This window comes from Scyliorhinus canicula, chromosome 21 (genome assembly GCF_902713615.1).
Source record: "Scyliorhinus canicula chromosome 21, sScyCan1.1, whole genome shotgun sequence".
Classification (NCBI taxonomy): Eukaryota; Metazoa; Chordata; class Chondrichthyes; order Carcharhiniformes; family Scyliorhinidae; genus Scyliorhinus; species Scyliorhinus canicula.
In genome coordinates, this window is record NC_052166.1 from 69,486,176 (window position 1) to 69,509,449 (window position 23,274).

At 54.8% G+C, this 23,274-nt stretch overlaps 1 protein-coding gene across 2 annotated transcripts in view; it reads right to left on the reverse strand.

Moving 5' to 3' along the window:
- LOC119955450 (retinoic acid receptor RXR-alpha-A) overlaps window positions 1–23,274 on the reverse strand; it is an 86,118-nt gene that overhangs the window by 35,437 nt on the left and 27,407 nt on the right. For both annotated transcript variants that reach the window (XM_038781634.1, XM_038781635.1), the window contains exons 4-6: window positions 10,095–10,264; window positions 5,634–5,763; window positions 3,015–3,147 (exon numbers count right to left, since the gene is read on the reverse strand). In XM_038781634.1, the coding sequence (XP_038637562.1) occupies window positions 3,015–3,147; window positions 5,634–5,763; window positions 10,095–10,264 (433 nt within the window). The remainder of the gene's footprint in view (window positions 1–3,014; window positions 3,148–5,633; window positions 5,764–10,094; window positions 10,265–23,274) is intronic.

Genomic DNA, 23,274 nt, shown 5'->3' on the forward strand with positions numbered 1-23,274 from the left:
CCACTCCCACTCTGCAGCCACGCCCTCACTCCGCAGCCTCACCCCCACTCCCACTCTACAGCCACGCCCCCACTCTACAGCCACGCCCCCACTCCCACTCTACAGCCACGCCCCCCCACTCTCACTCTGCAGCCACGCCCCCCCACTCTCACTCTGCAGCCACGCCCCCCCACTCCCACTCTGCAGCCACACCCCCACTCCCACTCTGCAGCCACACCCCCACTCCCACTCTGCAGCCACACCCCCACTCCCACTCTGCAGCCACACCCCCACTCCCACTCTGCAGCCACACCCCCACTCCCACTCTGCAGCCACGCCCTCACTCCGCAGCCTCACCCCCACTCCCACTCTACAGCCACGCCCCCACTCTACAGCCACGCCCCCACTCCCACTCTACAGCCACGCCCCCCCACTCTCACTCTGCAGCCACGCCCCCCCACTCTCACTCTGCAGCCACGCCCCCCCCACTCCCACTCTGCAGCCACACCCCCACTCCCACTCTGCAGCCACACCCCCACTCCCACTCTGCAGCCACACCCCCACTCCCACTCTGCAGCCACACCCCCACTCCCACTCTGCAGCCACCCCCCCACCCCCACTCTGCAGCCACACCCCCACTCCCACTCTGCAGCCACACCCCCACTCCCACTCTGCAGCCACACCCCCACTCCCACTCTGCGCCCACACCCCCACTCCCACTCTGCAGCCACACCCCCACTCCCACTCTGCAGCCACACCCCCACTCCCACTCTGCAGCCACACCCCCACTCCCACTCTGCAGCCACACCCCCACTCCCACTCTGCAGCCACACCCCCACTCCCACTCTGCAGCCACGCCCCAACTCCGCAGCCACGCCCCCACTCCCACTCTGCAGCCACACCCCCACTCCCACTCTGCAGCCACGCCCCAACTCCGCAGCCACACCCCCACTCCCACTCTGCAGCCACGGCCCCACTCCCACTCTGCAGCCACGCCCCCCCCACTCCCACTCTGCAGCCACGCCCCCCCACTCCCACTCTGCAGCCACACCCCCACTCCGCAGCCATGCACCCCACTCCCACTCTGCAGCCAGGCCCCCCACTCCCACTCTGCAGCCACGCCCCCACTCCGCAGCCACGCCCCCACTCCCACTCTGCAGCCACGCCCCCCCCACTCCCACTCTGCAGCCACGCCCCCCCCACTCCCACTCTGCAGCCACGGCCCCACTCCCACTCTGCAGCCACGCCCCCCACTCCCACTCTGCAGCCACGCCCCCACTCCCACTCTGCAGCCACACCCCCACTCCCACTCTGCAGCCACGCCCCAACTCCGCAGCCACACCCCCACTCCCACTCTGCAGCCACGGCCCCACTCCCACTCTGCAGCCACGCCCCCCCACTCCCACTCTGCAGCCACACCCCCACTCCGCAGCCATGCACCCCACTCCCACTCTGCAGCCAGGCCCCCCACTCCCACTCTGCAGCCACGCCCCCACTCCGCAGCCACGCCCCCACTCCCACTCTGCAGCCACGCCCCCCCCACTCCCACTCTGCAGCCACGGCCCCACTCCCACTCTGCAGCCACGCCCCCACTCCGCAGCCACGCCCCCACTCCCACTCCGCAGCCACGCCCCCACTCCCACTCTGCAGCCACGCCCCCCCACTCCCACTCTGCAGCCACGCCCCCACTCCGCAGCCATGCACCCCCACTCCGACTCCGCAGCCTCGCCCCCACTCCGCAGCCATGCACCCCCACTCCGACTCCGCAGCCTCGCCCCCACTCCCACTCTGCAGCCACGCCCCCACTCCGCAGCCACGCCCCCACTCCCACTCTGCAGCCAGGCCCCACTCCCACTCTGCAGCCACACCCCCCCCACTCCCACTCTGCAGCCACGCCCCCCCACTCCCACTCTGCAGCCACGCCCCCCACTCCCACTCTGCAGCCACGCCCCCCCCACTCCCACTCTGCAGCCAGGCCCCCCACTCCCACTCTGCAGCCACGCCCCCCCCACTCCCACTCTGCAGCCAGGCCCCCCCACTCCCACTCTGCAGCCACGCCCCCCCCACTCCCACTCTGCAGCCAGGCCCCCCACTCCCACTCTGCAGCCACGCCCCCACTCCGCAGCCACGCCCCCACTCCCACTCTACAGCCAGGCCCCCCACTCCCACTCTGCAGCCACGCCCCCCCCACTCCCACTCTGCAGCCACGCCCCCCCCCACTCCCACTCTGCAGCCACGCCCCCCCCACTCCCACTCTGCAGCCACGCCCCCCCACTCCCACTCTGCAGCCACGCCCCCCCACTCCCACTCTGCAGCCACGCCCTCACTCCGCAGCCCCACTCTGTGGTCACGCCCCCACACCTCGGCTTCGCCCCCACTCCACGGCCCCACGCCGTGGCCACGCCCCCACTCCACAGCCCCACGCCGTGGCCACGCCCCCACTCCGCAGCCACGCCCCCACTCCCACTCTGCAGCCACGCCCCCCCCACTCCCACTCTGCAGCCACGGCCCCACTCCCACTCTGCAGCCACGCCCCCACTCCGCAGCCATGCACCCCACTCCCACTCTGCAGCCAGGCCCCCCACTCCCACTCTGCAGCCACGCCCCCACTCCGCAGCCATGCACCCCACTCCCACTCTGCAGCCAGGCCCCCCACTCCCACTCTGCAGCCAGGCCCCCCACTCCCACTCTGCAGCCACGCCCCCCCACTCCCACTCTGCAGCCACGCCCTCACTCCGCAGCCCCACTCTGTGGTCACGCCCCCACACCTCGGCTTCGCCCCCACTCCACGGCCCCACGCCGTGGCCACGCCCCCACTCCACAGCCCCACGCCGTGGCCACGCCCCCACTCCACAGCCCCCCCTCCCACTGCAGCTAACCCCAAACCACTTTCTGCTACAGTGGTTAATTTTAATTACCCTGCACCTATACCCAGTATGCAGGGTGGCAGGGTGTCACTGCTGCTCCATAACTGAGTGAATACACCCCCACTCCTACCCCCACCCCATCTCAAGTCAGGGAGTAAAGGAGCTGACCTGTCGAAGATGGCCCCCACTCCAGCGCTGTGTGCACTGTTCCTGTGGACATGGAGGCCAGTTGCCAGCAGAATGCCATCTTTCACGGTGATGGAACGATGTGAAAATGAAGCAATCAGCAGTTCATTCCAGCCTGAAGACACAATACAGGTGTAGCCAAGTGAGACAAGATATCACACTGAATACCCAGTGCTCACAGTTCTCAGAATCCTCAACTCCTGTACTCCAGCCCTGCTTGTGCCATACGAGATAAATCCTTCCATTCCTGCCCACCCACACAATGTTGCCAGAATGTACGTTTCAGCCTGACTGACTAACCCTCTCATCAGCTCCAGGCACAAAGACTGGTTATAACAGTCTGCATTACAGCTCCCCTTCTTCAGCTCTGGCCAACTCTACTCCCTTTTTATCAGTCAGTGAGTTCCTCCACTTCACAATCAGCATCGTTAGGCGCGTGTGATGTGTTTGCACAATCACGACATAGTCACAACTCAATACAACCAAGTGTGCAGGGGAAGGAGCACTGAGTGGGTGAATATGGGAAAAGGGGGTCCCTCTCTAAACCTCTCCACCTTAAAATGACCAGGCCTTTGAGCACCTTTCCTAACACCCTCTTATGTGACTCAGTGTCAAATGTTGTCCAATAAGGTTTGATCCCGGCCCCGGGTCACTGTCCATGTGGAGTTTGCACATTCTCCCCGTGTCTGCGTGGGTTTCACCCCCACAACACAAAGATGTGTAGGGTAGGTGAATTGGCCACGCTAAATTGCCCCTTAATTGGAACAAAAATGTTGTCCAATAATAAGTTTGAATTTACTACATCTTTAATGTAGTAACGCATCTGTTACGGATGCCTGGTCAGCCCTCAAGAATGGCTAAGAGAGTGAACCAGACCCGTAACTTTTTTAAGTTTTAAGGCTGTGCTGAAAGATCGATTCGTTCCGGGAGCGATAATGTAAGAAATAGGGTTAATTTATAAACAAACGTTATTAAAACAAAATAAAAGAAAACAATATTTAAACTTTTACTTCAATTCTCACACTAACAGATTACATCATAGAATTTACAGGGCAGAAGGAGGCCATTCAGCCCATCGAGACTGCACCGGCTCCTGGAAAGAGCACCCTACCCAAGCCCACACCTCCACCCTATCCCCATAACCCAGTAACCCCACCCAACACTAAGGGCAAGTTTGGACACTAAGGGCAATTTAGCACGGCCAATCCACCTAACCTGCACATCTTTGGACTGTGGGAGGAAACCGGAGCACCCGGAGGAAACCCACGCACACACGGGGAGGATGTGCAGACTCCGCACAGACAGTGACCCAAGCCGGGAATCGAACCTGGGACCCTGGAGCTGTGAAGCCACAGTGCTACCCACTGTGCTGCAGTGATGCCCCATGCAGCAACCTTAACACAAGTTCCTCTCAAACACCACTTTTCATGAAAATACAACTCTCATTCCACTTACACATACAGGTAAAACAGCACTTGCAATCTTTCTTCTGTTATGGACATTTGTTCAGAACCCTTTCCCAACGCCTTCTCTCTGACCTCTTTGATGGTTGCTTACATCCTTCTCGTATAGCGGATTTCATGGCCACTCTCAAGGCTGCTCACACTTTCTCTGTTCCAAACTGATTCTCTCTCTCTCTCTAAGCTCCACCCAGCCCTCCAAACATAGGTCCTCCTCTGGACTGTCCAGACTGGAACAGAATATAATGGGCTGCTCGATTGTCCACTCCCTTTTACACAAAGACCAGAGCTATGACATTGATATGCAACTAACCTTCCATTGACGGGAAATGGGTCATCCAACTCTGTAATAAGATAATGGTTGGTCATGAAGGAATGTCCCGGAAATTAATGGATTTCAGGTGAAGAAACTTATGCATTCCCTGATGGGTTGAAGTCTGAATGGACCATGTGACTCAGCCAGATGTGGGCGTATCCCTTTGAATCCGGGCTCAAAATATTTTCCTTCAGTCTGTTTAACCCTTAAATTGCCTGCTATACATTGGAAACCCCTACCCCCCCCCCCCCCCCCCCATTTCTGGACCCAAGGTTATCTCCCACATCTCGACACATCCCAAGGTACCTCACAGGAATGTTATAAAACAATAATCCTTCAAGTAAGGTGTTGAGTTTAGCTCACCTCTCAATTGGGGTAATGAGCTCAGAATCAAAAATTGCTGCTTTGCCCTGGATGGTGTCGAGCTTCTTGAGTGTTGTTGGAGCTGAACACATCCAGACAAGTAGAGAATATTCCATCACACTCCTGACTTGGGCCTTGTAGATGGTGGACAGGCTTTGGGGAGTCAGGAGGCGAGTTACTCACTGCTGTATTCACAGCCTCTGACCTGCTCTGGTAGCCACAGTATTTATATGGCTAGTGCAGCTCAGCCTGGTTAATGGCAACCCCCAGCAATGGTGACGATAGCCAGGCACCATAATGCAAATTGCACCATCCTGTGGTGCAACTTGGATCTTTGCAGATTGCCAAAGGGCAGCGGGGATGGACAGCAGAGAGCCCCGATGGGGTTATAGGGTAGTGGGGTGGCACAGACTGCCACGTTTGAACAGCTACAGGGTGGGAACGTAAAACAGAGGCTGTTACCTGCCCGCAAGAGAATGACCTGGTCGTCCAATGGGAGCTCTGAGAAGTGTGGGATCCGTTTGGCCCACTCAACCAATGTGAAGAGTTGCTTGTCCGCTGCTTGGCAGATGTTGGTGACTGGGTCGTTCGGCTGGCAGAGAAAGAGGAAGGAGGAGATTACAATTACACACGCACTGTATCAGGAACTCCTCCACCACAACAAGCCAAGAACGTACAAAAATAGAAAACCCAAGAAACAACCTTCAGTTCTATAGTATCTTTCAGATTTCACAAGGGAAAGAGGCCATTTAGCCCCTTGATCCTGTTCAGTTAGTGATGGCTGATAGTGATCACAACTCCATCTGTCCGCAATCCTTAATCCCATCACCCAGCAAAAAGCAAACTCATTGTCATTGGCCCCAACTGACCCACAGGCTCCACAGTCTTTGTGGGATAGTGCTCCAGATTTCACTCAGCTCTGACTGAAGATAGACTGTGGCATCAGTCAGGAATGACCTGGCTCGATTGTGATAGCTGCTTGTTCCAGGCTTTTCCACTGCACATTGTAATTTCTCATTCTGAACACGTTCATTAGATCATCACTCGCCTCCTAATCCAAGCTGCCTCACTGTGGTGATGGGCGAAAAGCAGGAGCCAATTACACAAAGCAAGAGTGGACAATCAGAACTGTGAAAGTAGCTGTTTCAGTGCTGGTGACTGAGAGAGGAATGGGCCAGCACAGCGCAACGAACAACTCCAACATTTCAATCTATCGCGTGAAAGGGCTTTTTCTGATCTCATTTGAGAGACAGCACTTGCCTTTGTCAGAGTCAGTACTGAGGGAGTGCCGCACTGTCAGAGGGTCAGTACTGAGGGAGTGCCGCACTGTCAGAGGGTCAGTACTGAGGGAGTGCCCCACTGTCAGAGGGTCAGTACTGAGGGAATGCCGCACTGTCAGAGGGTCAGTACTGAGGGAGTGCCGCACTGTCAGAGGGTCAGTACTGAGGGAGTGCCGCACTGTCAGAGGGTCAGTACTGAGGGAGTGCTGCACTGTCAGAGGGTCAGTACTGAGGGAGTGGCGCACTGTCAGAGGGTCAGTACTGAGGGAGTGCCGCACTGTCAGAGGGTCAGTACTGAGGGAGGGCTGCACTGTCAGAGGGTCAGTACTGAGGGAGTGCCGCACTGTCAGAGGGTCAGTACTGAGGGAGTGCTGCACTGTCAGAGGGTCAGTACTGAGGGAGTGCCCCACTGTCAGAGGGTCAGTACTGAGGGAGTGCTGCACTGTCAGAGGGTCAGTACTGAGGGAGCGCCGCACTGTCAGAGGGTCAGTACTGAGGGAGTGCCGCACTGTCAGAGGGTCAGTACTGAGGGACTGCTGCACTGTCAGAGGGTCAGTACTGAGGGAGTGCTGCACTGTCAGAGGGTCAGTACTGAGGGAGCGCTGCACTGTCAGAGGGTCCGTACTGAGGGAGCACTGCACTGTCAGAGGGTCAGTACTGAGGGAGTGCCGCACTGTCAGAGGGTCAGTACTGAGGGAGCGCTGCACTGTCAGAGGGTCCGTACTGAGGGAGCGCCGCACTGTCAGAGGGTCAGTACTGAGGGAGAGCTGCACTGTCAGAGGGTCAGTACTGAGGGAGTGCCGCACTGTCAGAGGGTCAGTACTGAGGGAGTGCCGCACTGTCAGAGGGTCAGTACTGAGGGAGTGCTGCACTGTCAGTGGGTCAGTACCGAGGGAGTGTAGCACTGTCAGAGGGTCAGTACTGAAGGAGTGCTGCACTGTCAGAGGGTCAGTACTGAGGGAGTGCCGCACTGTCAGAGGGTCAGTACCGAGGGATTGTCGCACTGTCAGAGGGTCAGTACTGAGGGAGCCGCACTGTCAGAGGGTCAGTACTGAGGGAGTGCTGCACTGTCAGAGGGTCAGTACCGAGGGATTGTCGCACTGTCAGAGGGTCAGTACTGAGGGAGCCGCACTGTCAGAGGGTCAGTACTGAGGGAGAGCCGCACTGTCAGAGGGTCAGTACTGAGGGAGTGCCGCACTGTCAGAGGGTCAGTACTGAGGGAGCGCTGCACTGTCAGAGGGTCCGTACTGAGGGAGCACTGCACTGTCAGAGGGTCAGTACTGAGGGAGTGCCGCACTGTCAGAGGGTCAGTACTGAGGGAGCGCTGCACTGTCAGAGGGTCCGTACTGAGGGAGCGCCGCACTGTCAGAGGGTCAGTACTGAGGGAGAGCTGCACTGTCAGAGGGTCAGTACTGAGGGAGTGCCGCACTGTCAGAGGGTCAGTACTGAGGGAGTGCCGCACTGTCAGAGGGTCAGTACTGAGGGAGCGCCGCACTGTCAGAGGGTCAGTACTGAGGGAGCCGCACTGTCAGAGGGTCAGTACTAAGGGAGTGCTGCACTGTCAGAGGGTCAGTACTGAGGGAGTGCTGCACTGTCAGTGGGTCAGTACCGAGGGAGTGTAGCACTGTCAGAGGGTCAGTACTGAAGGAGTGCTGCACTGTCAGAGGGTCAGTACTGAGGGAGTGCCGCACTGTCAGAGGGTCAGTACCGAGGGATTGTCGCACTGTCAGAGGGTCAGTACTGAGGGAGCCGCACTGTCAGAGGGTCAGTACTGAGGGAGTGCTGCACTGTCAGAGGGTCAGTACCGAGGGATTGTCGCACTGTCAGAGGGTCAGTACTGAGGGAGCCGCACTGTCAGAGGGTCAGTACTGAGGGAGAGCCGCACTGTCAGAGGGTCAGTACTGAGGGAGTGCCGCACTGTCAGAGGGTCAGTACTGAGGGAGAGCCGCACTGTCAGAGGGTCAGTACTGAGGGAGTGCCGCACTGTCAGAGGGTCAGTACTGAGGGAGCGCTGCACTGTCAGAGGGTCCGTACTGAGGGAGCACTGCACTGTCAGAGGGTCAGTACTGAGGGAGCGCCGCACTGTCAGAGGGTCAGTACTGAGGGAGTGCCGCACTGTCAGAGGGTCAGTACTGAGGGAGTGCTGCACTGTCAGAGGGTCAGTGCTGAGGGAGCACTGCACTGTCAGAGGGTCAGTACTGAGGGAGTGCTGCACTGTCAGAGGGTCAGTACTGAGGGAGTGCTGCACTGTCAGAGGGTCAGTACTGAGGGAGTGCCGCACTGTGAGAGGGTCAGTACTGAGGGAGTGCTGCACTGTCAGAGGGTCAGTGCTGAGGGAGTGCCGCACTGTCAGAGGGTCAGTACTGAGGGAGCGCTGCACTGTCAGAGGGTCAGTACTGAGGGAGCGCTGCACTGTCAGAGGGTCAGTACTGAGGGAGTGCTGCACTGTCAGAGGGTCAGTACTGAGGGAGTGCCACACTGTCAGAGGGTCAGTACTGAGGGAGTGCCACACTGTCAGAGGGTCAGTACTGAGGGAGTGCCGCACTGTCAGAGGGTCAGTACTGAGGGAGTGCTGCACTGTCAGAGGGTCAGTACTGAGGGAGTGCCGCACTGTCAGAGGGTCAGTACTGAGGGAGCGCCACACTGTCAGAGAGTCAGTACTGAGGGAGCGCTTCACTGTCAGAGGGTCAGTACTGAGGGAGTGCTGCACTGTCAGAGGGTCAGTACTGAGGGAGTGCCGCACTGTCAGAGGGTCAGTACTGAGGGAGTGCCGCACTGTCAGAGGGTCAGTACTGAGGGAGCGCTTCACTGTCAGAGGGTCAGTACTGAGGGAGTGCCGCACTGTCAGAGGGTCAGTACTGAGGGAGTGCTGCACTGTCAGAGGGTCAGTACTGAGGGAGTGCCGCACTGTCACAGGGTCAGTACTGAGGGAGTGCTGCACTGTCAGAGGGTCAGTACTGAGGGAGTGCCGCACTGTCAGAGGGTCAGTACTGAGGGAGTGCCGCACTGTCAGAGGGTCAGTACTGAGGGAGTGCCACATTGTCAGAGGGTCAGTACTGAGGGAGTGCTGCACTGTCAGATGGTCAGTACTGAGGGAGTGCTGCACTGTCAGAGGGTCAGTACTGAGGGAGTGCTGCACTGTCAGAGGGTCCGTACTGAGGGAGCACTGCACTGTCAGAGGGTCCGTACTGAGGGAGTGCCGCACTGTCAGAGGGTCAGTACTGAGGGAGCGCCGCACTGTCAGAGGGTCAGTACTGAGGGAGTGCTGCACTGTCAGAGGGTCAGTACTGAGGGAGTGCTGCACTGTCAGAGGGTCAGTACTGAGGGAGTGCCGCACTGTCAGAGGGTCAGTACTGAGGGAGTGCTGCACTGTCAGAGGGTCAGTACTGAGGGAGCGCCGCACTGTCAGAGGGTCAGTACTGAGGGAGTGCTGCACTGTCAGAGGGTCAGTACTGAGGGAGTGCCGCACTGTCAGAGGGTCAGTACTGAGGGAGTGCCGCACAGTCAGAGGGTCAGTACTGAGGGAGTGCCGCACTGTCAGAGGGTCAGTACTGAGGGAGTGCCGCACTGTCAGAGGGTCAGTACTGAGGGAGTGCCGCACTGTTGGCACTGGAATTTATTGGCATGCAGTATACCTACTCACCGAGCTGCTGGCCATGCTGAGATTCGAGTCGATGTAAGTCTCTGTCTTGGGCTCGACTGCCAGTTCCGCCTCCACTATCTTCTCCACCGGCATGTCTTCATTCGCACTGCTCGTCGACTCCACCTCGTTCTCATTCCTATCCTTACCTCGCTGTCTCTCCTCTTGTACTGCTGCAGGCAACAAAGGGGATAACTGTTGCGGGCCCAGTTCAACGTCACCCAAGAAACCTCCTCGCAGTATGAAAATATCTCAGACAGCATTCATATTTCTGGACTTGTGTCGCATTACAGTCACCCCCCCACCATCTGGCCTGGGCTTGCGAAATCCTACCAACTGTCCTGGCTTGAGACAATTCACACCTCTTTAACCTGTGATTAGCCCTCTCTCCAGTTGCTCCATCTGGACCTGTAAAGACTCAATTACCTGCAAAGACTCGCATTCAAAGTATCATGTTGCATCATTAACTTTGTCTATATATATGTTTCTGGAACCCACCTCTTCATTCACCTGAGGAAGGAGCTGCGCTCCGAAAGCTAGTGATTCAAAACAAACCTGTTGGACTTTAACCTGGTGTTGTACGACTTCTTACTAATTCTGGAGCACCTTGATTCCATATTTCCATATTGTTGACTTTCGTTGACATCATTTATTTACCTGCTCTGATCTCCCTTTTGACTGTGCTGCCTGCTTGCAGTTGCTCAGCATACTTTGTTAAGCATATTCAACCTCAAAAGCATCAAAGACTGATATGGAGGAGGTGTTTTCAGAACCCCAAAATGTATCATGGAGTTCAACCAACCCCCAGCTTTAATGGATTGTTGCTTTTGAAGCACATGGCTTGTTCCCCAGGTGTAGTATTACAATTATGGACACGTGGTTTTTAAAACAAAACAAAGTTTATTCCATGAAGTCAAATTAACCTTTTAAATAAACATTGGCTCTCTTAACACCCCTCACTTCAAAGATAACCCCGAAAATAATACAACACTACCCAATCCTGCAAACTGTTCCTTTACACATCCAAAAGACTTAACAAATCCTTCAAACAGAAGCACATTAGATTTATATGCAATAATAAGACCTTTTTACAATTCCGATTTCACCAAAGGATTAAGAGATAGTTGTTTATGGCAGAGATCACCAGCAATGCAGCTCACAGCCACACCCAAGCTTTCTTCAAACTGAAACTAAAACTCCCAAAAAGCAGAAGTGAGTTCAGCTCCTCCCCCTGTGACATCACTTCAGTAATATGATCCACTTCATTTCTTAAAGGTACATTTCTTAATCATCCAATTCTTAAAGGCACTCTCACATGACAAGACCATGTTCTCACTCCATGTCAACTAATAATACTCAGTGGACATTGTTCAGGAGGAGGAATCCCGAGCCAATTACTACCTCACTCCATCAGGGGAACACCTATATAGTGCCTCTCCAGGTCAGGTCTTAGCAGAGATCAGGAGACGACCTAGTTCCCAGTACGATGGAGCATTAATTACACCCCCGTTATCAGGAAAATCTAATGTTCCAATCCAGATTAAACAACTCAATTTTCAAGGGCAACAGGAACAGAGATAACCAAGAATTCAGACACAAATCACAGAATTTGAGGCAAGTGTTAAAAGAAACAGGAACCTTGACAGTGTAAGCAGAGGCTCAGGCGGTTATATTAAATTCCTGGCAGGCCCCAGATGAAGCAATGCGGCCAATCCTCTGCATCGTATTTCTGAAAGACATCAAGGCCTTGGAAAGGGTCTGGAGAGAATTTAATAAATGTTTCCAAGGATGAGGGTTTTCAGGAATGTGGGGAGACAGGCAAAGCTGCAATTGTTCAAAGAACAGAGAAGTTTAGGAGCAGATTTAATGGAGTTATTGAACAATATGAAAGGTTTTGACAGTATATAATGAAAAATTCTTTCCAGTGAAAGGATGGTGGGAGCAGAGGACACAGATTTAAGGTAATTAGCAAAAAACCAGGTGAGGAGATTAGCAAATGAGACCAAAGCAGTTCTCCAGATTTGGTCTCATCAAAGCTCTTTATGATTGGAGGAATATTTCTTCTGTTTTCCACCGCAATCTATTTGCAACAAGCGAATATGCCATGTGCTAGCTCAAAGCTTGCTGTATGGAGGGTGAACCAGGGCATTATTTTGAAGAACAGGCAAGCTTCACCCAGTCTCCTGGACAATATCTGCAGCGGCAGAACTGAAGGAGCGTCGTACTGTCGCAGGGTCAGTACTGAAGGAGCACCACACTGTCAGAGGGTCAGTCCTGAGGGAGCACCACACTGTCAGAGGGTCAGTACTGAGGGAGCACCACACTGTCAGAGGGTCAGTACTGAGGGAGTGCTGCACTGTCAGAGGGTCAGTACTGAGGGAGCACCACACTGTCAGAGGGTCAGTACTGAGGGAGTGCTGCACTGTCAGAGGGTCAGTACTGAGGGAGCCCCGCACTGTCAGAGTCAGTACTGAGGGAGTGCCGCACTATCAGAGGGTCAGTACTGAGGGAGTGCCGCACTGTCAGAGGGTCAGTACTGAGGGAGTGCCGCACTATCAGAGGGTCAGTACTGAGGGAGTGCCGCACTGTCAGAGGGTCAGTACTGAGGGAGTGCCACACTATCAGAGGGTCAGTACTGAGGGAGCACCACACTGTCAGAGGGTCAGTACTGAGGGAGTGCTGCACTGTCAGAGGGTCAGTACTGAGGGAGTGCCGCACTGTCAGAGGGTCAGTACTGAGGGAGTGCCGCACTGTCAGAGGGTCAGTACTGAGGGAGTGCTGCACTGTCAGAGGGTCAGTACTGAGGGAGTGCTGCACTGTCAGAGGGTCAGTACTGAGGGAGTGCCGCACTGTCAGAGGGTCAGTACTGAGGGAGTGCTGCACTGTCAGAGGGTCAGTACTGAGGGAGTGCTGCACTGTCAGAGGGTCTGTACTGAGGGAGTGCCGCACTGTCAGAGGGTCAGTACTGAGGGAGTGCCGCCCTGTCAGAGGGTCAGTACTGAGGGAGTGCCACACTGTCAGAGGGTCAGTACTGAGGGAGTGCCGCACTGTCAGAGGGTCAGTACTGAGGGAGTGCTGCACTGTCAGAGGGTCAGTACTGAGGGAGCACCGCACTGTCAGAGGGTCAGTACTGAGGGAGCCCCGCACTGTCAGAGGGTCAGTACTGAGGGAGTGCCACACTGTCAGAGGGTCAGTACTGAGGGAGGGCTGCACTGTCAGAGGGTCAGTACTGAGGGAGTGCCGCACTGTCAGAGGGTCAGTACTGAGGGAGCCCCGCACTGTCAGAGGGTCAGTACTGAGGGAGTGCTGCACTGTCAGAGGGTCAGTATTGAGGGAGTGCCGCACTGTCAGAGGGTCAGTACTGAGGGAGTGCCGCACTGTCAGAGGGTCAGTACTGAGGGAGTGCCGCACTGTCAGAGGGGCAGTACTGAGGGAGTGCTGCACTGTCAGAGGGTCAGTACTGAGGGAGTGCCGTACTGTCAGAGGGGCAGTACTGAGGGAGTGCCGCACTGTCAGAGGGTCAGTACTGAGGGAGTGCTGCACTGTCAGAGGGTCAGTACTGAGGGAGTGCCGTACTGTCAGAGGGGCAGTACTGAGGGAGTGCTGCACTGTCAGAGGGTCAGTACTGAGGGAGCACCGCACTGTCAGAGGGTCAGTACTGAGGGAGTGCCGCACTGTCACAGGGTCAGTACTGAGGGAGTGCTGCACTGTCAGAGGGTCAGTACTGAGGGAGTGCTGCACTGTCAGAGGGTCAGTACTGAGGGAGTGCTGCACTGTCAGAGGGTCAGTACTGAGGGAGTGCCGCACTGTCAGAGGATCAGTACTGAGGGAGAGCCGCACTGTCAGAGGGTCAGTACTGAGGGAGTGCCGCACTGTCAGAGGGTCAGTATTGAGGGAGTGCTGCACTGTCAGAGGGTCAGTACTGAGGGAGTGCTGCACTGTCAGAGGGTCAGTACTGAGGGAGCATGGCACTGTCAGAGGGTCAGTACTGAGGGAGTGCTGCACTGTCAGAGGGTCAGTACTGAGGGAGTGCCGCACTGTCAGAGGGTCAGTACTGAGGGAGAGCCGCACTGTCAGAGGGTCAGTACTGAGGGAGTGCCGCACTGTCAGAGGGTCAGTACTGAGGGAGTGCTGCACTGTCAGAGGGTCAGTACTGAGGGAGTGCTGCACTGTCAGAGGGTCAGCACTGAGGGAGTGCTGCACTGTCAGAGGGTCAGTACTGAGGGAGTGCCGCACTGTCAGAGGGTCAGTACTGAGGGAGTGCCGCACTGTCAGAGGGTCAGTACTGAGGGAGTGCCGCACTGTCAGAGGGTCGGTACTGAGGGAGTGCCGCACTGTCAGAGGGTCAGTACTGAGGGAATGCCGCACTGTCAGAGGGTCAGTACTGAGGGAGTGCCGCACTATCAGAGGGTCAGTACTGAGGGAGTGCTGCACTGTCAGAGGGTCAGTACTGAGGGAGTGCTGCACTGTCAGAGGGTCAGTACTGAGGGAGTGCTGCACTGTAAGAGGGTCAGTGCTGAGCGAATGCCGCACTGTCACAGGGTCAGTACTGAGGGAATGCCGCACTGTCACAGGGACAGTCCTTCACAGGAATTTGGAATTTGCTAATTTGTTGCACCCAACAAGAAACGGGGTTTAACACAGATTGTGGGTCAATAAATTGAACTAATCAGTAATACAGGAAGTATATATTCAGAATACGGAGACTAACACGTAACACAAACTGTCAGCACAGGTGGGAAAACAGGAAGCTTCGATAGGGTTTCACTAAGGAAATAGGCAAGTTCCTGCATCTGAAACAATCCTGGGTGATGAACAGTATATCAACGGGAGCCAGTCAGCTGGGTCAGCAAACCCCACATCCACCAGCCCAGACTAACCCAAGCAAGTATTACTGAACCTTCTCAACGGAGGACAGACTCTCTAATTGTCAAGTTGCCCCAAATAATAGCCTTGGGGAGCTTCGTAATAGTTTAGTGAAGTAAAAAAGATACTAACTGGCTTTGTGCAAATGCACAGCTGGTCTTCTTTCTTGTCCATAGCTTGAATTTATTTGACAAGTCCTCCTGCTCTTGAAGACATCCAAGTTTGCCCGGGCAATTTAAACTGAACAGACTGCATTTCTCTGGCACGTTTAAAACAGAAAACCCCCCCAGGGTACTTCACAGGAATCAGATAAACGTTAACACCGAGGGGAGGATAGTGATAATAACACTGGACTAATAATCTGGGGGCAAAGGTTCAAATCTCACCGCAGCCGATGTAAAATAAAGATAGTCTCAGCAATGGTGACAATCAAACTATCTTGTCTTAAAATTCTATCTGGTTCACTAATGTCCTTTAGGGAGGGAGATGTGCCGTCCTTACCTGTCCTCTCCACATGCGATATGGTTAACTCCTCCCTGTCCTGTGAAATGGCCCAGCGAATCGCTCCGTTCCAGGGCAATTAGGGATGGCAGCAAACGCTGCCCGTCAGTGACATCCGATAAAAGAATAAAGAACAGGGGCAGCACGGTGGCACAGTGCTTAGCATTGCTGCCTACGGCGCTGAGGACCTGGGTCACTGCCTGTGAGGAGTTTGCACATTCTCCCCGTGTCTGCGTGGGTTTCGCCCCCACAACCCAAAGATGTGCAGGGTAGGTGGATTGGCCACGCTAAATTGCCCCTTAATTGGAAAAAATAATTGGGTACGCTAAATTTAGAAAAAAAAGAATTTTTAAAAAAGAGAATAAAGAACAAAATGCATCAGGCGATATTAGGACTGGCTTGGAGATGTGCAGAGAGCTCAGAGGCTTGTAGGGGCTGGAGGAGGTTACATAGAAATGTAGAAAATAGAAGGAGGAGGAGGCCATTCAGCCCATCGAGCCTGCTCCGCCATTCATTATAATCATGGCTGATCATCAAGTTCAATACCCTGATCCCGCTTCACCCCCCATATCCCTCGATCCCTTTAGCCCCAAGAGCGATATTGAATTCCTGCTTGAAATTACACAACATTTTGGCATTAACTGCTTTCTGTGAATTCCACAGATTCCCCGCTCTCTGGGTGAAGAAATTTCTCCTCACCTCAGTCCTAAAAGGTTTACCCCTTATCCTCAAACTGTGACCCCTAGTTCTGGACTCCCCCACCATCGGGAACATTCTTTCTGAATCTACCCTGTCCAATCCTGTTAGAATTCTGTAGGTTTCTATGTGATTCCCTCTCACTCTTCTAAACTCCAATTAAGATAATCCTAACCGACTTAATCTCTCCTCATACGTCAGTCCCGCCATCCCAGGAATCAGCCTGGTAAACCTTCGCTGCTCTCCCTCCATAGCAAGAACATCCTTCCTCAGATAGGGACCCCAAAGCTGCCCACAGTGCTCCAGGTCTGGCCTCACTAATACAATTGCAGTAAAACATCCCTATTGCTGTACTGAGGCCACAGCTGCCATGTGAGGTTCCCAAACGCAGGACCAGATTAGGACCACACCGTCGGGAATTTGGCCGGTCAGGGACGGGTAATAGTGGGACGGGCCTCAGGCAATGGCCTGAGGCTGTGGATGCTCACCGCGGCGTACACCCAGAGTACGCCGTTTGGGGGGGGGGGGCGCGGACAATTGTGGAAACAGCGCCGGTCGCGATTTTGTGCGGGAAAGCAGATTGTTCACCTTATCGCCAAACGCGATTTTGGCGTCGGGGTGCGGAGAATCTAGCCCTTGATTCCCACCAGGGCAAGGTCAGGGTTTGTTGGCCATGGAAAGAGTGTTCATAACGTGGTTCAAAGAGCAGTTAATCAGCTCAGAGTCCTTCCATCACTTCCCATCGAGTCCTCGAGGGAAAGAATGTGAGTGTGAAGATACGCTGAAATAAACAGGCTACACTAACTACACTTTACATCACTGTCTATATCCACTGGGTTCCTGCCGAAGGTCTCCGTATACAGCAGGATTACTGACCTCTCTGCAGCAGCTTCTTCAATGATTTCCCACTGCCCCCACCCTCACCCCCACCTTCTGCTCCCCTCTGCCGACTGTCGCCTAGTTTCCTGTGTTCATTGTTGGTACGTGCTGGTTGGCAGAGACACCGTGACATAGGAAACTGCTTCTGGCCTAGGCGTCGACAGCCTGTATATTCACCAGGTACTGAACAAACATTAACCACTGCAGCTTTCTCCTTTCTCATCAACATCCAACAACACCTCTGCACAGCTCACTGTAATCACACTGCACAGCTCACTGTAATCCCACTGCACAGCTCACTGTAATCCCACTGCACAGCTCACTGTAATCCCACTGCACAGCTCACTGTAATCACACTGCACAGCTCACTGTAATCCCACTGCACAGCTCACTGTAATCCCACAGCACAGCTCACTGTAACCCCACTGCACAGCTCACTGTAATCCCACTGCACAGCTCACTGTAATCCCACAGCACAGCTCACTGTAATCAGCTCACTGTAATCCCACTGCACAGCTCACTGTAATCCCACTGCACAGCTCACTGTAATCCCACAGCACAGCTCACTGTAATCAGCTCACTGTAATCCCACTGCACAGCTCACTGTAATCAGATCACTGTAATCCCACTGCACAGCTCACTGTAATCCCACTGCACAACTCACTGTAATCCCACTGCACAGCTCACTGTAATCAGCTCACTGTAATCCCACTGCACAGCTCACTGTAATCAGATCACTGTAATCCCACTGCACAGCTCACTGTAATCCCACTGCACAACTCACTGTAATCACACTGCACAGCTCACTGTAATCACACTGCACAGCTCACTGTAATCACACTGCACAGCTCACTGTAACCCCACTGCACAGCTCACTGTAATCAGCTCACTGTAATCCCACTGCACAGCTCACTGTAACCCCACTGCACAGCTCACTGTAATCACACAGCACAGCTCACTGTAATCCCACAGCACAGCTCACTGTAACCCCACTGCACAGCTCACTGTAATCCCACTGCACAGCTCACTGTAATCCCACTGCACAGCTCACTGTAATCCCACTGCACAGCTCACTGTAATCCCACTGCACAGCTCACTGTAATCCCACAGCACAACTCACTGTAATCCCGCTGCACAGCTCACTGTAATCAGCTCACTGTAATCCCACTGCACAGCTCACTGTAATCACACTGCACAGCTCACTGTAATCAGCTCACTGTAATCCCACTGCACAGCTCACTGTAACCCCACTGCACAGCTCACTGTAATCCCACTGCACAGCTCACTGTAATCACACTGCACAGCTCACTGTAATCAGCTCACTGTAATCCCACTGCACAGCTCACTGTAATCACACTGCACAGCTCACTGTAATCACACTGCACAGCTCACTGTAATCCCCCAGCACAGCTCACTGTAATCCCACTGCACAGCTCACTGTAATCACACTGCACAGCTCACTGTAATCCCACTGCACAGCTCACTGTAATCCCACAGCACAGCTCACTGTAATCACACTGCACAGCTCACTGTAATCACACTGCACAGCTCACTGTAATCACACTGCACAGCTCACTGTAATCACACTGCACAGCTCACTGTAATCACACAGCACAGCTCACTGTAATCCCACTGCACAGCTCACTGTAATCCCACTGCACAGCTCACTGTAATCCCACTGCACAGCTCACTGTAATCCCCCAGCACAGCTCACTGTAATCAGCTCACTGTAATCCCACTGCACAGCTCACTGTAATCCCACTGCACAGCTCACTGTAATCAGCTCACTGTAATCCCAGCACAGCTCACTGTAACCCCACAGCACAGCTCACTGTAAATCAGAGCTCACTGTAATCCCCTGCACGCTCACTGTAACCCCAACAGCACAGCTCACTGTAATTCAGCTCACTGTAATCCCCACTGCACAGCTCACTGTAATCCCAATGCACAGCTCACTGTAATCCCACTGCACAGCTCACTGTAATCCCACGCACAGCTCACTGTAATCAGCTCACTGTATCCCACTGCACAGCTCACTGTAATCACACTAGCACACTCACTGTAATCCCACTCACAGCTCACTGTAATCACACTGCACAGTCACGTAACAGCTCACTGTAATCCCACGCACAGCTCACTGTAATCACCAGCAGCTCACTGTATCCCACTGCACAGCTCACTGTAATCCCACTGCACAGCTCACTGTAATCACACTGCACAGCTCACTGTAATCCCCACTGCACAGCTCACTGTATCACACAGCCAGCTCACTGTAACCACTGCACAGCTCACTGTAATCCACACTGCACAGCTCACTGTAATCCCACTGCACAGCTCACTGTAACCCCACTGCACAGCTCACTGTAATCACACTGCACATCACTGTAATCACACTGCACAGCTCACTGTAATCACACTGCACAGCTCACTGTAACCCCACTGCACAGCTCACTGTAACCCCACAGCACAGCTCACTGTAATCAGTTCACTGTAACCCCACAGCACAGCTCACTGTAATCACACTGCACAGCTCACTGTAATCCCACTGCACAACTCACTGTAATCACACTGCACAGCTCACTGTAACCCCACTGCACAGCTCACTGTAATCCCACTGCACAACTCACTGTAACCCCACAGCACAGCTCACTGTAATCACACTGCACAGCTCACTGTAATCCCACTGCACAGCTCACTGTAATCCCACTGCACAGCTCACTGTAATCACACAGCACAGCTCACTGTAACCCCACAGCACAGCTCACTGTAATCACACTGCACAGCTCACTGTAATCCCACTGCACAGCTCACTGTAATCCCCCAGCACAGCTCACTGTAACCCCACAGCACAGCTCACTGTAACCCCACAGCACAGCTCACTGTAATCCCACTGCACAGCTCACTGTAATCCCACTGCACAACTCACTGTAATCACACAGCACAGCTCACTGTAATCACACTGCACAGCTCACTGTAACCCCACAGCACAGCTCACTGTAATCACACTGCACAACTCACTGTAATCACACTGCACAGCTCACTGTAACCCCACAGCACAGCTCACTGTAATCACACTGCACAGCTCACTGTAATCCCACTGCACAGAGTCTCCCCGAGTCTCCCCGAGTCTCCCCGAGTCTCCCCGAATCTCCCCGAGTCTCCCCGAGTCTCCGCGAGTCTCCCCGAGTCTCCCCGAGTCTCCCCAAGACACGGGCTCTCACTGTGATTTCTCACTTCTGGTGCTCACTCAGTTCCCTTTCGAAAGCCACAATTGAACCTGCTTCCGCCACACGCTTAGGCAGTAATTCATCACTCACTAATCACTCGCCGTGTGATACAGCTTTCCTCACGTCTCTGTTGGTACTTTTGCAAAGCACCCAATATCTGTGCCTTCTCAATCTCAATCCTTCCGCCAATGGGAACATCTGCTCTGTCTGAATCTCCCTTTATTTTGAACACCTCTATCAAATCCCCTCTTTAAGATGAACAATCCCAACGCCTCCATTCGATCCACATAACCAACATCCCTCATCCCTGGAACCATTCTGATGAATCTTTTCTGCACCTTCTCTAAAGCCTTCACATCCTTCCCAAAGTGTGTCCAGAATTGAACACAATGCTTCAATGAGGTCAAACCAGAGTTTTAGAAAGGTACATCATAACTTTCTTCATTGTACTTTATGCCTGTATTTACATAGCCCAGGATCCCTAATGATTTTTAATTATTAATGGTTTTTCACTGATGAGGAGGTGTGTAGGAGGGTCCGGGGAAGTATCGAGGGGTATCTTGAGTGTGGGGATGGTCTGGGAGGCTCTGAAAGCAGTGATCCGGGGGGAGCTGATTTCCATCCGGGCCCATAGGGAGAGGAGGGAGAGGGAGAGACTGGTGGGGGAGCTCCTGGATGTGGATAGGAGGTACACGAAGGCACCGGAGGAGGGGTTGCTGGGGGAACGGCATAGTTTGCAGGCCAAGTTCGACTTGTTGACCACCAGAAAGGCGGAGACACAGTAGAGGAGGGCGCAGGGCGCGGTATATGAGTATGGGGAGAAGGCGAGCAGGATGTTGGCGCATCAGCTCCGCAGGCGAGATGCGGCTAGGGAAATTGGTGGAGTGACGGATAAGGGTGGGAATGTAGTGCAGAAGGGGGCAGAGGTAAATGGGGTCTTTAGAGACTTCTACGAGGAACTGTACCGTTCGGAGCCACCGATGGTGGGGGTGGGGGAGGGGGGGTGTGGGGGATGGAGAGCTTCATGAACAGGCTGTGTTTCCCAAAGGTTCAAGAGGAGCTGGTAGAGGGGCTGGGGGCGCCGATAGAGTTGGAGGAGCTAGTCAGGGGGATTGGACAAATGCAGTCAGGTAAGGCCCCGGGGCCGGACGGGTTCCCGGTGGAATTTTATAAAAAGTATGCGGATCTGGTGGGCCCCCTGTTGGTGCGAGCCTTCAATGAGGCATGGGAGGGGGGGGCTTTGCCCCCGACGATGTCGCGGGCGCTGATCTCTCTCATCCTGAAGCGGGATAAGGACCCCTTGCAGTGTGGATCATACAGGCCTATCTCGCTCCTCAATGTTGACGCTAAGTTGCTGGCGAAGATCCTGGCCACCAGGATAGAGGATTGTGTGCCAGGGGTGATACACGAGGATCAGACAGGATTTGTCAAGGGACGGCAGCTCAACACGAATGTGCGGAGATTGCTAAATGTTATTATGATGCCGGCGGTGGAGGGGGAGGCGGAGATAGTGGTGGCGCTGGATGCAGAGAAAGCGTTTGATAGAGTTGAGTGGGGGTACCTGTGGGAGGTGCTGGAGTGGTTCGGATTCGGGGAGGGGTTCATCAAATGGGTGAGGTTGCTCTACGCGGCTCCGATGGCGAGTGTAGTTACAAATGGAAGGAGATCGGAGTACTTTAGGCTCTACCGTGGGACCAGGCAGGGGTGTCCCCTGTCCCCCCTGCTCTTTGCACTGGCGATTGAACCTCTGGCTATGGCGTTGAGGGAGTCAGGGAGGTGGAGGGGTCTGGTGCGGGGTGGGGAGGAACATCGGGTATCGCTGTATGCGGACGACCTGCTGTTGTATGTGGCGGACCCAGAAGGGGGAATGCCGGGGTGATGGAGCTGTTGGCGGAGTTTGGGGGCTTCTCGGGCTATAAGTTAAATTTAGGCAAGAGTGAGGTATTTGTAGTACACCCGGGTGATCAGGAGGAGGGAATTGGGAGGCTCCCGTTTAAGAGGGCAATGAAGAGTTTCAGATACCTGGGGGTGCAGGTGGCCAGGAGTTGGGGGACTCTCCATAAGCTTAATTTTACCAGGCTGGTGGAGCAGATGGAGGAGGAATTTAAAAGGTGGGACATGGTGCCGCTATCACTGGCGGGTAGAGTGCAGTCCGCCAAAATGATGGTTCTCCCGAGGTTCTTGTTCCTCTTTCAGTGTTTGCCCATCTTTATCCCTAGGGCCTTTTTTAAAAGGGTGACTAGCAGCATCATGAGCTTTGTCTGGGCGCATGGGACCCCGAGGGTGAAGAGGGTCTTCTTGGAGCGGGGTAGAGATGGGGGGGGGCTGGCGTTACCCAATCTCCCGGGGTATTATTGGGCGGCCAATGTGTCGATGGTGCGCAAGTGGGTGATGGAGGGGGAGGTGGCAGCATGGAAACAGATGGAGAGGGCGTCCTGTGGAGATACAAGCCTGGGGGCCCTGGTAACGGCGCCATGGCCGCTCCCTCCTACGAGGTATACCACGAGTCCGGTGGTGGCAGTGGATTTGGGGGCAGTGGAGGCGACACAGGGGAGAAGTGGGGGGCTCGATGGAGGCTCCGTTAAGGGGGAACCATCGGTTCGTCCCGGGGAACATTGATGGGGGATTCCAGGGTTGGCACAGAGCGGGCATCAGACAGCTGAGGGACCTGTTCATTGATGGGAGGTTTGCGAGCCCTGGGGAGTTGGAGGAGAAATTTGGGCTCCCCGGGGAACATGTTCAGGTATCTGCAGGTAAAGGCGTTTGCTAGGCGGCAGGTGGAGGGATTCCCTTCGCTTCCCGCGAGGGGGGGTGAGCGACAGGGTGCTTCGGGGGTCTGGGTCGGAGAGGGCAAGATATCTGATATCTACAAGGTTATGCAGGAGGTGGAGGAGGCGTCAGTAGAGGAGCTGAAAGCTAAGTGGGAGGGGGAACTGGGGGAACAGATCAAAGACGGGACATAGGCTGATGCCCTGGAGAGGGTTAACTCTTCCTCCTCATGTGCGCGGCTTAGC